Source organism: Alosa alosa, chromosome 10, assembly GCF_017589495.1.
Source record: "Alosa alosa isolate M-15738 ecotype Scorff River chromosome 10, AALO_Geno_1.1, whole genome shotgun sequence".
In the NCBI taxonomy this organism is placed as follows: domain Eukaryota; kingdom Metazoa; phylum Chordata; class Actinopteri; order Clupeiformes; family Clupeidae; genus Alosa; species Alosa alosa.
Genome location: NC_063198.1, coordinates 23,836,764 through 23,850,528, shown reverse-complemented (window position 1 = coordinate 23,850,528; position 13,765 = coordinate 23,836,764). Strand labels below are relative to the sequence as shown.

The following is a 13,765-nucleotide window of genomic DNA, read 5'->3' as shown; positions in this document are numbered from 1 at the left end:
GTGATACATCCACAGTCAATTTAAGCAACTCCTGCAATAAAACACTGCTGGTAGCGCTTGACTATCGCCAAGAAAACAATCCTCATGAACTGGAAATCTAAGAAAAAGCTCACATCACTCATTGGAAAAACTTGTTAACAGACTATATATCATTAGAAAACCTATCAACTACAAACTTAATCAATACTCAGGATACAACCTCTCCTTGGTACCCCTTTATCACCTACTTACAGTCCTGACCCTCTATGCCTGAGTTCCATCTCCACACGATCATAACACACTTCATCAACAGACACACATATCATCGAACACTAGGCAGGGGAGGGTAGCTGGAACTATTATTGTTATTATTATTATTGTTATTATTATTATTATTAGTAATATAAATAGCATCCCCTTCTTTCCCTCCCCCTTTTATTTACATTCTCTGATAAACTTACTTATTAGTGATACTAATTTCACTCTTTCTCTCTGCCTCTCCCATCGTTATTCTGACGGGGCCCCATTGGATGGCTTGGGAGACTCGGTCCTGGCGGGTCGCTGTGTGGTTTTGGCATTGGTTGGGTCCTGTGGGTTATCTATTGGCCCTGGGCCCCCGGTGTGCACCCTCCTCATACGCTCATGCACACGCCTTGTCCTGGAAGCACACAGCACGCTTTACTCTCTTTTAATCGCACTACATGTTAGGTGACATACATAAACAAAAACTACAAAACAGGCTAGGGTAAGAGTGGAGTGCAGGTAGATGCCTCATCAGGTGTCTATCTGCATGCCTTTAATGCACACATTGAGGAGGCATACATCTTACACAGGGTAAGTGTGGTGTGCATGGGGAAATCCTGACAGATATTCACCATGCATGCCCACTTCTTTTAATACTACACTCTAGATAGACCCCTCAACCTAGCCATTCACATACTGTACATATTTAGGTCAAGAGTGGCGTGTTGGGTGAAGGTCTGGGGGCGAGGTGTGGTTGGTCGTGGTAGTGGGGGATGTGTGCATATGCTGGGGGCCTGGGGCGATGGGTGGCACGCAGGTCTCCCCCTCTGTCAGCTCGTCGCAGTATAACTGCAGGGGCTGGGTGGAACTGTGGCCATTAATGGGTGCCCAGGTTGGCAATCAGTCAGGCAATCAACCAGGCAATCAGTTATTCCTATCATTATACTTATCATTAATAGAATAATTACAACTCCTCTCCTCTGAAACCCTCCCTCTCTATGTTCCAGCTTCTCTCCTCCTGGCCCAACAGCAAGCCAGCCTTATACATATGCGCACACACACACACACACATACATCCTCACTACCCCTCACCCCCATCCCCACCCCATCCCAACACCACCTCATTCACACTCTTAGAGCTACCATCCAAGACCCCCATCCCCCCTTCTTTTCATTCCGGGTCATCAATTTCATCCCTGATAATCATATCTGTAATCATCCTGGACTTAAATCATCCTTAGCCTTTCTGTTATTAATGTTATGTTGTGTTATGTTTGTGGAAGCCAAGTCAATGTGATGTCTTGTTAAGTTACAGTATGTGTTTATGTAATGTACGCCTGTTTGTCGGTATGTAGTATTCATGTGCATGTCGTAGTGTTGCATTTTCTGTAATGTCAATGATGTTTGCAAATAAAAAAAAAAAAAGAGTGGTGGTGAATTAAAACACAAATTATATTTTTTTATTTTATTTCAGTTTCAAAAAGTTGTGAACATGCTGAGCCCTGAGTTCTCAGAGTTGACCAATACTCTCCACTAGTAATAGTTTTGTACAGGACATACATTTGGAAGTGTGAAAAAAAAAAAAATCCCTTAACTTCCTGATTGTTTTTTAACCTATCAACTCCTCTGTTGTTGCACCCTTGACTGTAACACTTCCGCCGATGTCCCTTGATGTCCCTACGATCTTTGAAGAGGAGCTAAAGCTATGGCTGCTGGAAGATTCCATCAGACCTGGGGAGTGGAGGTCAAAGGTCATGCCGGAGGTCTCCAAAGGGAACGCGTTGTAGTGCATGCCTGTAAGAAGAGAAGAGAAGTGTCAGTCTTGAATTGGTGTATAAGCATGTGTGTACGGATTTCTCTGTCTGTCTCTGTCTCTCTGTGTGTGTGTGTGTGTGTGTGTATGTATGTGAGAGAGAGAGAGAGAGAGAAAGAGGATTACTCACCTCTGTGCTTGGTGATGTTGATGGCTTGGATGCCATGTACCAGTCTAGTGTAGGGGTCACAGGAAGAGAGAGATCATTATTCAAAACAGTCTCATTAATAAAAGCGTATTAACTCCACTCAGTCTAGTATGGCTACACAATTTCCGTCTGGTTTTAGTTCTGCATTACCGGTATTTTAATTTATTTTAATCTTTGAATATGGAATATTTTCTTCCTGCTCTATTTGTTTAATATCCTGTATGGTGCCTTGGGACATATTCATGTTTGTGATTAAAACATACCGGTATTCATGTTATGGCTCTACAAATAATACTGAATTTTGCATATCAGGTTTATTGTAATTATTTTGTAGCTCTTTTGGATCTTTTATAATGTCTGGTGTTATGATACTAGGCTTATTTTTTCATCTTTTTTCTCCATATGAAACATCTTTGTAAAATGATGATGATGACTGTTATTGTTATAGTAGTAGTGGTGGCATTTGTAGAGGCAGTAAAATATATAGTGATAGTACAGTCCCTTACAAAAATTAAATGTTTGTGGCAGATTTGCAGCAAACTTGTGGGTGATTTGTGAGTTTACTAGAAAACATTGCCAGAAGCTTGGCAATGTTGGCCGCTAGAGGCAAACTTCCAGCAAAGTTCTGGCAACAATGAGAAGTTTGCCACTAGTGGCAAATGTGTTCACCAGTGATTTGCCACTACAGTTAGCCAATAATGGCAAACTTCCAGTGAACTTCTGGTGACAAACCTAATTTTCATATGACATTGCTGCAAATTTGCTGCAACGCTGCCAGTTAACAAGAGTTAACTGCAACTGTTTGCCAGAAACCTAATTTGCATGAGAAAATATAACCTTGCTGCAAATTTGCGGCAACTTTTCACCAGAAACCTGACATTTCTGTAAGGGGTATCATGCCAGTCTCACCTGCTCTCCTCTCCTTCCAGCAGCTTCCTGTAGGTGGCGATCTCGATGTCTAGAGCCAGTTTGATGTTCATGAGGGCCTGGTACTCGCGTACTTGGCGTGCCATGTCCTGCTTGGTGCGTTGGAGGGCAGCCTCCAGGTCCTTGATGCGGCCACGGGCTTCTGTCACTGCCCGTTCTCCGCGCTCCTCCGCCTCTGCGATCTGTGTCTCTAGCTGTTTCCGCTGGATAAGGGAAGGCCAAAGGTTAAGGTAGCTGCCGATACCAACTCCTACAAACATCCTGGTGTGCGTTTGCCCACTTTGTTAGGGGCCAGGGTCAAACTATAGGTTTACTGTATATGTCCACCATGAGGCAAGGAGATAGATAAATACTTAGGTGTGCATACAGTATGTGAGTGCATTTGGTCATACCTGTCCTTTGATGTTGTCGATTTCTGAATGAAGTCTTGTAATTCTGCGGTTGCACTCAGCAATCTCCGCTTTGGAGGATTGCATTTCACTGCCGTACTTAGTGACAGACACCTGCATCTCTTCATACTGAACACACACAAACACACTCACTTGTTATTCAAAGGGAAATGAAAACACTTTGTACAAACTTACAACACAGAAGAAGCCTTACTATGAAGACTTGTTATGTGTGTGTGTGTGTGTGTGTGTGTGTGTGTGTGTGTGTGTGAGTGATTGTGCGTGTATTCGAGGAATACGATGCAGGGCCATACCTTCTGTTTGTACCAGGTTTCAGCCTCAGCCTTGCTGCGGTTGGTGATGTCCTCATACTGGGCTTTGACCTCAGCCACGATGGCGTCCATGTCTAGATTCCTGCTGTTGTCCATCTCCACCACCACGGATGTGTCCTTTATCTGGGCTTGCAGCTCTTGCAGTTCCTATAATCACACACACACACACACACACACACACACACATTGGTTAAATCAATACTACAGTAAGTTCTCATGGTCATGACAGTCGACAGTGTACATATACAAAGACGTGTATGCAATGTGTGTGTGTGTGTGTGTGTGTGTGTGTGTGTGTGTGTATGTGTGTGTGTGAAAGTACCAAGTCATAGAGCCTCCTGAGGAAGTGGACCTCATCATTCAGATTTTCCAGTGTAGTCTCCAGCTCCACTCTGGCCAGGTAGGCGGCATCTGAGTCCTGATAGCATAACAAACAAGGAACTGTGAATGTGTGTGTGTGTGTGTGTGTGAGAGAGAGGGGGGGGTGTTCAATGAAGACATACAAGCATGTAAAAGTTGATTGATTGTCTATACTGTCTACTGTTTAAAAACGGAGAGTTAAATATTTGCTCTGTACCACAGAGAAAGAGCATAGACACTTATCAATAACCTGTGTATGTCCTGAGGATAATGAATAACCTGAGGGAGATCTGAGGCACGAAGAAGAATGACTGAGTGTTGTTATATGGATATGAATTTGTGTGAGTGTCTGGGATACAGTAAGTAGCCCATGGGGGTTGTATATGTGGGTGTGATCATGTGAGTGTGGGGCATCTTAGTATATGTATATAAACTATGGATGTGATCATGTGTGTGTGCTGTGGTCGTATATCTGGGTGTGATCATGTGTGTGTGCTGTGATCGTATGTGTGTGTGATCATGTGTGTGTGCTGTGATTGTATGTGTGTGTGATCATGTGTGTGTGTGCTGTGATCGTATGTGGGTGTGATCATGTGTGTGTGCTGTGATCGTATGCGTGTGCTGTGATCGTATGTGTGTGTGATCATGTGTGTGTGCTGTGATCGTATGTGTGTGTGCTGTGACACGTATATATGAGATGTGAGTGTGGCCATGAGTGAACTCTCACCTTCTTTATGAGCACAAATTCATTCTCACATTCATTGCGCTTGTTGATCTCATCCTCGTATCTGAACAACAGAGCCATCAAGATTATTGTCAGAGCTGTGTGTATGTCCATATGTTTGTTTGTGTGTGTCTGTGTGTTTGTGTGTGTGTGTGTGTGTGTGTGTGTGTGTGTGAATATCCTCTCACTTCTTCTTGAAGTCCTCCACCAGTTCTTGCATATTGTGCAGGTCTCCCTCCAGACGGACCTTGTCATGACCCAGACAGTCGAGGTGGTGGCGCAGGTTACTGATGTAGGCCTCAAATAGTTGGTCGATTTTGGAATGAGAAGTGGTCTGTTCCTGCAGGAGACTCCACTTGGTCTCCAGCATCTTGTTCTGCTGCTCCAGGTAACGCACCTGCATGAAGAGAAAGGGAGGGAATAGAATATTTTCATCTTGTAAGAAGGGTGTCACTTGCACTCAGGTCTCTTTGATGCTCACAGTCCAGGACCACAGGATCAGAAAGACAGGCTGGACTATTTCTAGGAGGCTAAACCCAGGGATGACCGGAGCACTACGAATACTTTTACATTTTTACTTTTATTGTGGTGCAAACAATTGACTGACGTTTCGACACACTTAGTTTTCCTCAGAGTCCTACCATACTGGTAACATTGCACAGATAATGAAGACATTTCTCCGCTCCCTCTCCCAAGGCATTGGTTAATGGTAAGGGTGGGTATTTGCAATAATTAACCAGTAAGAGAACTCATAGAAAGAAAAGTGGCCATAAAGTACATCTTTGGTCAGTGTGAATGGGGGTGGGTATTTGCAATAATTAACCAGTAAGAGAACTCATAGAAAGAAAAGTGGCCATAAAGTACATCTTTGGTCAGTGTGAATGGGGGTGGGTATTTGCAATAATTAACCAGTAAGAGAACTCATAGAAAGAAAAGTGGCCATAAAGTACATCTTTGGTCAGTGTGAATTGCATTGATGTTGTAACGTTTATCAGTGTGTGGGTGAGAAAAGTGCTTAGTGTCGTTGGAACAGTGAGTGCAGCGACCGCACTTATAGAAACCTTGAAATTCACACTGACCAAAGATGTACTTTATGCTCACTTTTCTTTCTAAATGCTCTTACTGGTTAATTGTTGCAAATACCCACCCCTTACCATTAACCAATGCCTTGAGAGAGGGAGGGGAGAAATGTCTTTATTATTTGCGCAATGTTGCCTGTATGGTTGGAATCTGAGGAAGACGCAATGTGTCGAAACGTCAGTCAATTGTTTGCACCACAATAAAAAGTTTAAAAGTATTCGGAGTGCTCTGGTCATCCCTGGGTTTAGTCTCCAAAGTACCCCAGCCTGTCTTTCAGAGTATTTCTTATACTTTATACCTCCATAAAGCTTCCTTACCTACAGTAACTACCCAATTACCCTATTAATTACTTAATTGCAGAGACCAAATTCCTTGTATACGCAAGTATAGTATACTTTGCCTATAAACCTGATTTACATTTACATTACAAATGCATACTTGTAATTGAAGCACAACAAAAGATCCCTCATAAACACTTATAAATCTAACAATCATAGTGGATCATGTTCCAAAACATGAAACGTCAAAGCACATTAGGTTCTATTGACTTCAAAGACAAAGCCCAAGCGATGCACTTTGGGTAGGGGTAGAGGCAGAGATCAATTGACTCACTTTATCGATGAAGGAGGCGAAGCGGTTGTTCAGGACTTTGATTTGCTCTTTCTCATGATTGCGGACATTCTGGTAGTCGGGGTCGATATCCATGGTGATGGGGGTCAGGAGGCTCTTGTTGAAGACGACCTGTGTAAGGTGTGGTGGGCAGACGGCCAGCCTGTTACCCCATCCCCCGACCCGGTACCCGTGATCCAACGATCCCGCATACCCCCCCACCATCCCACCTCCCACAGCGTACCCTCCCTTGTAGATCTGGGCGACGCCATGACTGGGACGACCGGCCGAACTGGTACTGGTGATCTCTGTACGGCTACTGTAGTTTCTCGAACTCATATTGCTGCTGCCTGACATCCTGCTGAAGCCTACCAAACGCACAATGCTGAGATGGAGAGAAAGAGAGATGGAGAGAGAGAGGAAGGAATGGGACGAGTAGGGTCAGTGCTCCTCCTTTATAGCTCTACAAAGTAGGGCTGGACGGGGTTATTGTGTGTGCACACATGAAACATTAACTTGGTTAATCTCTATGGATACTAGGGTACATGTGAACAGTTCTCATAACTTACATAATTCGCCTATCTCTACATGTGTCTGCATGTTTGTAGGGACGTGCAAAAGGGGTGTGTGCAATTTACTCAATGGTACTCAACTGTGTTTCATAAAAACATCAATTGATGTGAGAACACTGCAGTACAAGTGTTTTGCCTTAACTTTATTTCCCCATCCTTCTCCTTTAATCTTCAGTGAACGTTTTACGAATAGAAATATAATTTGATTCATCATGGTTAGTCATTCTTCATTAACAAAACATAAACTACTCTACATAAATAAAGCATAGTTTTGTACACAGTTGCAGAAGTATGGACTTTTTATTTTGTTTATTTAAATGTTTTTGTTTAGCAGAGTTTAATTTACAGATCATCCGTGGAGTACTGGGTGTGTAAGTATGAAAAAAAAGTTGTGTTTGTCTTTAATTGTGGACACTTCACCATGGCCCAATAAACAGATAAATCTAGGGTGTGTGTGTGTGAGTCAGTGTGTGGGTGTGAATGTGTGTGTGTGTGTGCATGTGTGTGATTGTCTGTGTGTCTCTCTGTGTGTGTACTGATAGCCTGGTGCCCTTCACCCCCAATTGACACTCCTTACATTCCTGCCCTGCCAACACCCAGTCATTCTTCTTCGTGCCTCATATCTCACATAGGTTATTGATAAGTGTCTATGCTCTTTCTGTGTGGTACAGAGCAAATATATAACTCAGTGTAGACAGTATAGAAAATACATTTTTAAATGCTTGTGTGTCTTTATTGAACAACCCCTCTCTCACACACCTACACACACAGCCAGAGCTGCCAACTCTCACACATTGAGAGTGAGATTCATTCATTTGATTGGCTCCACACTCTTACACCAATCAAATGCGTGATGGTTGGCAGATCTGCACAGCACCCTTGCCCTTGAGGTCACAGGATGACAATAATCAAACACTGATTTCATAGTCATAGTTGATGTCTAGATAGATAGATAGATAGATAGATAGATAGATAGATACTTTATTGATCCCCAGGGGAAATTCAAGGTCTCAGCAGCAGCAGCATACATACAACACAAACACATTCTTTAACAGCAGAAAGAGTAATTAAAGTATATAATATAAAAACACAACTAAGCAGTAAGGACAGTAGAAGATAAAGAATATGCTAAATATACTAAAATACAAATTATACTAACACTTAATACAATATATAAAAATATACTAAAATACAAATTACAAAAATACAAATTATACTAACACTTAATCTAAATCAATTCTAAAAACAGTATCCACATAGTGGTGATTTCATAAATCAGAGGCGCTTGCAATGACTGAGGCAGGGACTGAGCCTGTGGTTCTCCGTGCATAGTAAGGTATGTGCTCTGTGTGAATGAGTGTCATGGTGGTAGTGCAATGGTGATAGTGGTCATGGTGATAGTGCAAATGAGTAAGTCAACACTGCAACAATGCAGAAATAAAGTAAAGTAAAAGTCTATATATCTATATATTTAACTATTTAAGAAAATGTATAAGTGTGGCCACAGTTCGGCTGTGGCATGGAGGGGGGGGTTATGCATATGTGCTAATGTGCTAATATAGCACGCAAACAGTGAGGCATAAAGACAGTGGTACAAGTGGCTAGTGGACAGACAGTACCAAACATGGAGGGGGTGAAGAGGCAGACAGACTATGCAGAGAAGTCTATCTCTCCTCTTCCTTAAGTGAGGCATTGAACAGTTCAATGGCCCTGGGGACAAAAATGACTTTCTCAGTCTGTCAGTTGTGCAAGGCAGTGAGCGAAGTCTCCAGCTGATCAGGCTCTTCTGCTTAACAATAGTGCTGTGGAGTGGGTGACACTTATTGTCCAAGATGTTGATCAGTTTGTTCAGGGCCCTTTTGTCAGATAGTGAAGTGATGCACTCCAGTTCAGCTCCCACCACAGAGCCAGCTTTCCTTACCAGCCTGTCAATTCGCCCCACATCCTTCTTCCTTGTGCTTCCTCCCCAGCATACTACTGCATAGAAGAGGACGCTGGCAACAACAGACTGGTAGAACATCCTGAGGAGCTTACTGCACACATTGAAGGACCGCAGCCTCCTCAGGAAGTACAGCCTGCTCTGCCCTTTCTTGTAGAGTGCATCAGTGTTGGCTGACCAGTCCAGTTTATTGTCCAGGTGGAGACCCAGATACTTGTAGGTGCTAACCACCTCCACATTGACCCCATCAATGTGAACTGGTAGCAGAGTGGGCTTAGACCTGCGGAAATCCACCACCATCTCCTTGGTCTTTGAAGTGTTAAGTTGAAGATGATTGAGTTTGCACCATTGCACAAAGTCCTCCACCAGGCTCCTGTACTCCTCCTCCTGCCCGTTCCTGATACACCCCACAATTGCAGTATCATCAGAAAACTTCTGCATGTGGCATGACTCGGGTGTTGTGGCAGAAGTCAGATGTGTACAGGGTGAACAGGACTGGAGAGAGCACAGTTCCTGTGGCTCGGTGCTGCAGATCACAGCGAGAGAGACAGTTCTTCAGTCTGGCGAACTGTGGTTGCTTTCGGTCAGGTAATCTGTAATCCAGGTTACCAGGTGGCGTCCACACCCATCTGCAAGAGCTTGTCTCCCAATCTGAGGGGCTGGATGGTGTTAAAAGCACTTGAGAAATCAAAGAACATGATTCTCACAGCACTTTTCCCCTTGTCTAGGTGGGAATGTGTCCTGTGTAGAAGATAAGTGATGGCATCGTCCCGCCCACTTTCTCCTGGTAAGCAAACTGTACGGGTCTAGTGCATGGCATACCTGGGGTCTGAGCATGCCTAAGACCAATCGCTCCATTGTCTTCATCACATGTGATGTAAGAAGCGACAGGTCTGTAGTCATTAAGCTCACTAGGGTGTGGCTTCTTAGGGACAGGGGTGAGACATGATGTCTTCCACAGTGTTGGAACTTGTCCAAAGGCGTAGGCTCAAATTGAAGATGTGCTTCAGTGGCTCCCCAGTTCAGCAGCACAGGACTTGAGTAGCCTTGGGCACAGTCTGTCAGGCCAAGCTGCTTTATTGCTGCGCCAATTTCTTAAGTTGGACTGTCACTTGATCTTTTGTAATGGTGAGGGGTGTAATGGTGAGGGGAGGGAGGGGTGCATCTGGGATCTGTGTGTGTCTGATGGCTGTTGACTGAGGTCGTTGTCACCTCATTGTTCATGATCGCCATGTGGGGAGGGGTGCAAAAATCCATTGATGGTGGGGAATGCGATAGCCTGTGATGATGGAGGTGAGTGTTGCTGGTATTGAGGGGTGTGAGGGTGGGGGGGCTGGGGGATGGTGGACAGACCACCGCCATTGGAGCTGGAGCAGGGCAGTCAAACCTGTTGTAGAAGTGGTTCAACTGGTTAAGCCCTGTCCAGGTCCCCCCTCCACAGAGCTGCTGTTCTTCTTCAGGCCAGTGATAACCTTCATGCAGTCCCATGTCTCCTTTAAGTTGTTTTTCCTGCAGCTTCTGTTCCACCTTCTTTCTGTAATCCTCCTTAGCTTCCTTTAGCTTGAATTTGAGTTCCTCTTGCAGCGCCTCAGCTCTGCCATGTCCCCTCTCTGAGCCATCTTTTTCCTGTTGAGAAGGGTCTTGACATTGCTGGTTATCAAGGCTTGTTGTTGGGAAAGCAGCGTACAGTTCTGGTGGGAACAACAATGTCCATGCAGAAGTTCAGGTAGTCAGTTGTGCACTGTGTGACCTCCTCCAAGTCCTCTCCATTCTGTAACACACTCCAGTCAGTACACTCGAAGCAGTCTCTCAGAGCCTCATCCACTTGGGTGTCCACTTCCCTGAAGGTGCGTGTGGGAACTGGTAGCCTCTGTACTTTGGGCTTGTACATTGGCTGGAGATGAATGAGGTTGTGGTCTGACTTTCCCAGTGGGGGGAGGGGGTTTGCACTGTATGCATCCCTCACGTTTGCATACATGAGGTCTGTATCCGGAAGAGCTCGAGGTGGAACGTAAACACAGACAGCAATTGCGTGCGAGAACTCCCTCGGCATGTAGTACGGACGGAGACTAGCCGCTAATAACTCCACATCCTTACAGCATACAGTCTCCTTTACTGTTACATGTCCGGGATTGCACCATCTATTGTTAATGTACAGCACCAGTCCGCCTCCCTTCACCATCTATTGTTAATGTACAGCACCAGTCCGCCTCCCTTCACCATCTATTGTTAATGTACAGCACCAGTCCGCCTCCCTTCTTTTTGCCAGAAATATGACAGTCTGTATAATTTGATGACAATAAGGCTATTCCTCAGAGCAATGGGTCCATGTTGAGAATGAAGGTAGATCCCGAGGCACTCTGCTGATAAAAAGTCCTTTATTGAGCGCACTCTGACGCTTACTGTAGGCGCATTTCAACAGTCTTTATCACCTTTAGCACCTTGATAAAGACTCTGTTTGAGTCGAAATGCACCAGTGTGACGTGTTGGAGACCCAGTGTATAGGACGAGTTTTCATTAACAGCAGTATTAAACCAACCAACAATATAAAATATTAAGAAGAGCTCTTTTAATTCGAAACAATGTAGGTAATTAGTTAAATCGAAACAATGTAGGCAAATTTACGGTATGCACACGTGTTTTAGGCATCTATAAGCTAATAAATGCAATGACTCTTCATCTTTTTTCAAAGGTAAAATTGACAAAATCAGACTCAACATATCTGCTCAATTACTAATTCAACAACCGGAACTTCCAGCTACAAACAGAGGGAAACTTAACTTGATGTCGGAGTTCAGCTTGATAGATAGCTAGCTCTTCCACATGCGTCTTAGACACTCTGCCTACCAATTTCTTCAAAACTGTTTTTCACCTTATAGCGGCAGATGTCCGTCAAATTGTAAATGTATCACTGCTGTCTGGCACTTTAAGTCACTGAAAACAGCTGTTGTAAAGCCACTTCTCAAGAGAAATAACCTGGATGCCTCCATGCTAAACAACTACAGGCTCATATCCAATCTACCTTTTATAGGCAAAATTATTGAAAAAGTAGTCTTTAATCAACCACCTTCCTAACGTCAAATTTAGTATTTTGATTAGTCAGTCTGGTTTTTGTGCAAATCACAGCACTGAAACAGCTCTCATCGAAATTTTCAATGACATACAGCCTCAACGTACGCCTCAACACAGATTCAGGTAAAACATCAGTCCTAGTGCTATTGGACCTTAGTGCAGCATTTGACACTGTTGATCACAATATTTTACTACACAGACTAGAACACTGGGTTGGATTTACAGGCATAGTTATCAATTGCCTAAAGTCATATCTACAAGAAAGGAGCTTCTTTGTTGCCATCGGAAACTGTACCTCAACACCAACGTCCTTGACCTGTAGTGTTACCCAGGGGTCGATCTTGGGGCATTCAACTTCTATATGCTCCAACTTGGACAAATCATCCAAAATAATTTGATTTCATATCATAGCTATGCAGATGACACACAAATTTACTTCGCTGTCACCATACGACTATGGTCCCCTTGAATCTATGTGTCAGTGTATAGAACAAATCAACACCTGGATGTTTCAAAATTTTCTTCAGCTGAACAAAGAAAAAACTGAAGTAATTAGATTTGGTAAAAAGGAGGAAAGACTTAGGGTTGCCACTAGGGTTGAAGGCAAAGGATACTGTTAAAAACCTTGGTGTATAAATTGACAGTGATCTAAATTTCAACAGCCACATGAAAGCGATAACTACAGTATATCAGCTTTTTAACACCTCAAACATATTGCCAAACTTAGGGGCTGATGACTGATGAAAACATGAAAGCTCATTCATGCATTTATCTCCAGCAGGTTTGATTACTGCAATGGACTGTTCACAGGCCTTCCTAAAAATACTATTAAACAGCTTCAGGTGATACAAAATGCAGCAGCTAGGATTCTAACAAAAATTAAAAGAACTGACCAGTAAGTCACAGAATTAACTTTAAAGCACTGCTTGTTTATAAATCAGTAAAAGGAGCAGGAGCTAAATACCTATCAGACATGCTTCAGCACTACACACCTTCTCATCCTCTCAGGTCCCAGGTGAAAAACGTGTTAGTAAAACCTACTGTTAGAACTAAACATGGTGAAGCAGCTTTTAGCTGCTATGCGGCTTAGCTCTGGAACCAACTTTCGGATGACATCAAAAAGATAAAAAATACTATAGCCAGTTTTAAATCTAGACTTAAGACCAAACTGTTCTCAGATGCTTTCTGCTAAATGCGCTGAGTTACAAATTGTAACTCAAATTGTCTGCCTTGAAAATTATTCAACCTTGTCTTTTATTACTTTTATTATTACTATTATTTTTTTTACTACTTTTGCCTTTGTTTTTATTTTTTGCTTATTAATTATTTTTTATTTTAAAATGATTTTACCTTATGTTTTCTTTTTATTATGATCTTTACCTTTTGAACTATCTTTCACTATATTGCCCTTCTATGCTTTTAATTGTTATTACTGTTTGCTTTTGTTTATGTACAGCACATTGAATGACCGCTGTGTATTAAATGTGCTATATAAATAAGCTTGGGAAAAAAATAGTGCAAGCCATAATCTCTGACTGAAAGTGCGTAACAATATTTAGCACATTTTGACATAACAAT

General features: G+C 43.0%; 1 protein-coding gene across 1 annotated transcript; it reads right to left on the bottom strand.

Annotated features, from left to right (window-relative positions):
• Positions 1 to 1,672: 1,672 nt before the first annotated feature.
• Positions 1,673 to 7,041, bottom strand: LOC125301646 (keratin, type II cytoskeletal 8-like). The gene is made up of 9 exons (XM_048254292.1): positions 6,608 to 7,041; positions 5,104 to 5,312; positions 4,919 to 4,979; positions 4,154 to 4,249; positions 3,814 to 3,978; positions 3,503 to 3,628; positions 3,093 to 3,313; positions 2,166 to 2,209; positions 1,673 to 2,016 (listed from the first exon to the last, which is right to left on the bottom strand). The coding sequence occupies exons 1-9, from the start codon at positions 6,959 to 6,961 to the stop codon at positions 1,832 to 1,834; spliced, it is 1,461 nt and encodes a 486-aa protein (XP_048110249.1). The 5' UTR covers positions 6,962 to 7,041; the 3' UTR covers positions 1,673 to 1,831.
• Positions 7,042 to 13,765: the final 6,724 nt, after the last annotated feature.

Excerpts from the sequence above, each read along its gene's own strand:
- LOC125301646 (XM_048254292.1), bottom strand. The coding sequence starts at position 6,961 with ATGTCAGGCAGCAGCAATATGAGTTCGAGAAACTACAGTAGCCGTACA. Across the intron at positions 5,313-6,607 it reads TCGCCTCCTTCATCGATAAA|GTGCGTTACCTGGAGCAGCA; the intron begins GTGAGTCAATTG and ends CTCTTCATGCAG. Across the intron at positions 2,210-3,092 it reads CTGGAAGGAGAGGAGAGCAG|ACTGGTACATGGCATCCAAG; the intron begins GTGAGACTGGCA and ends CCCCTACACTAG.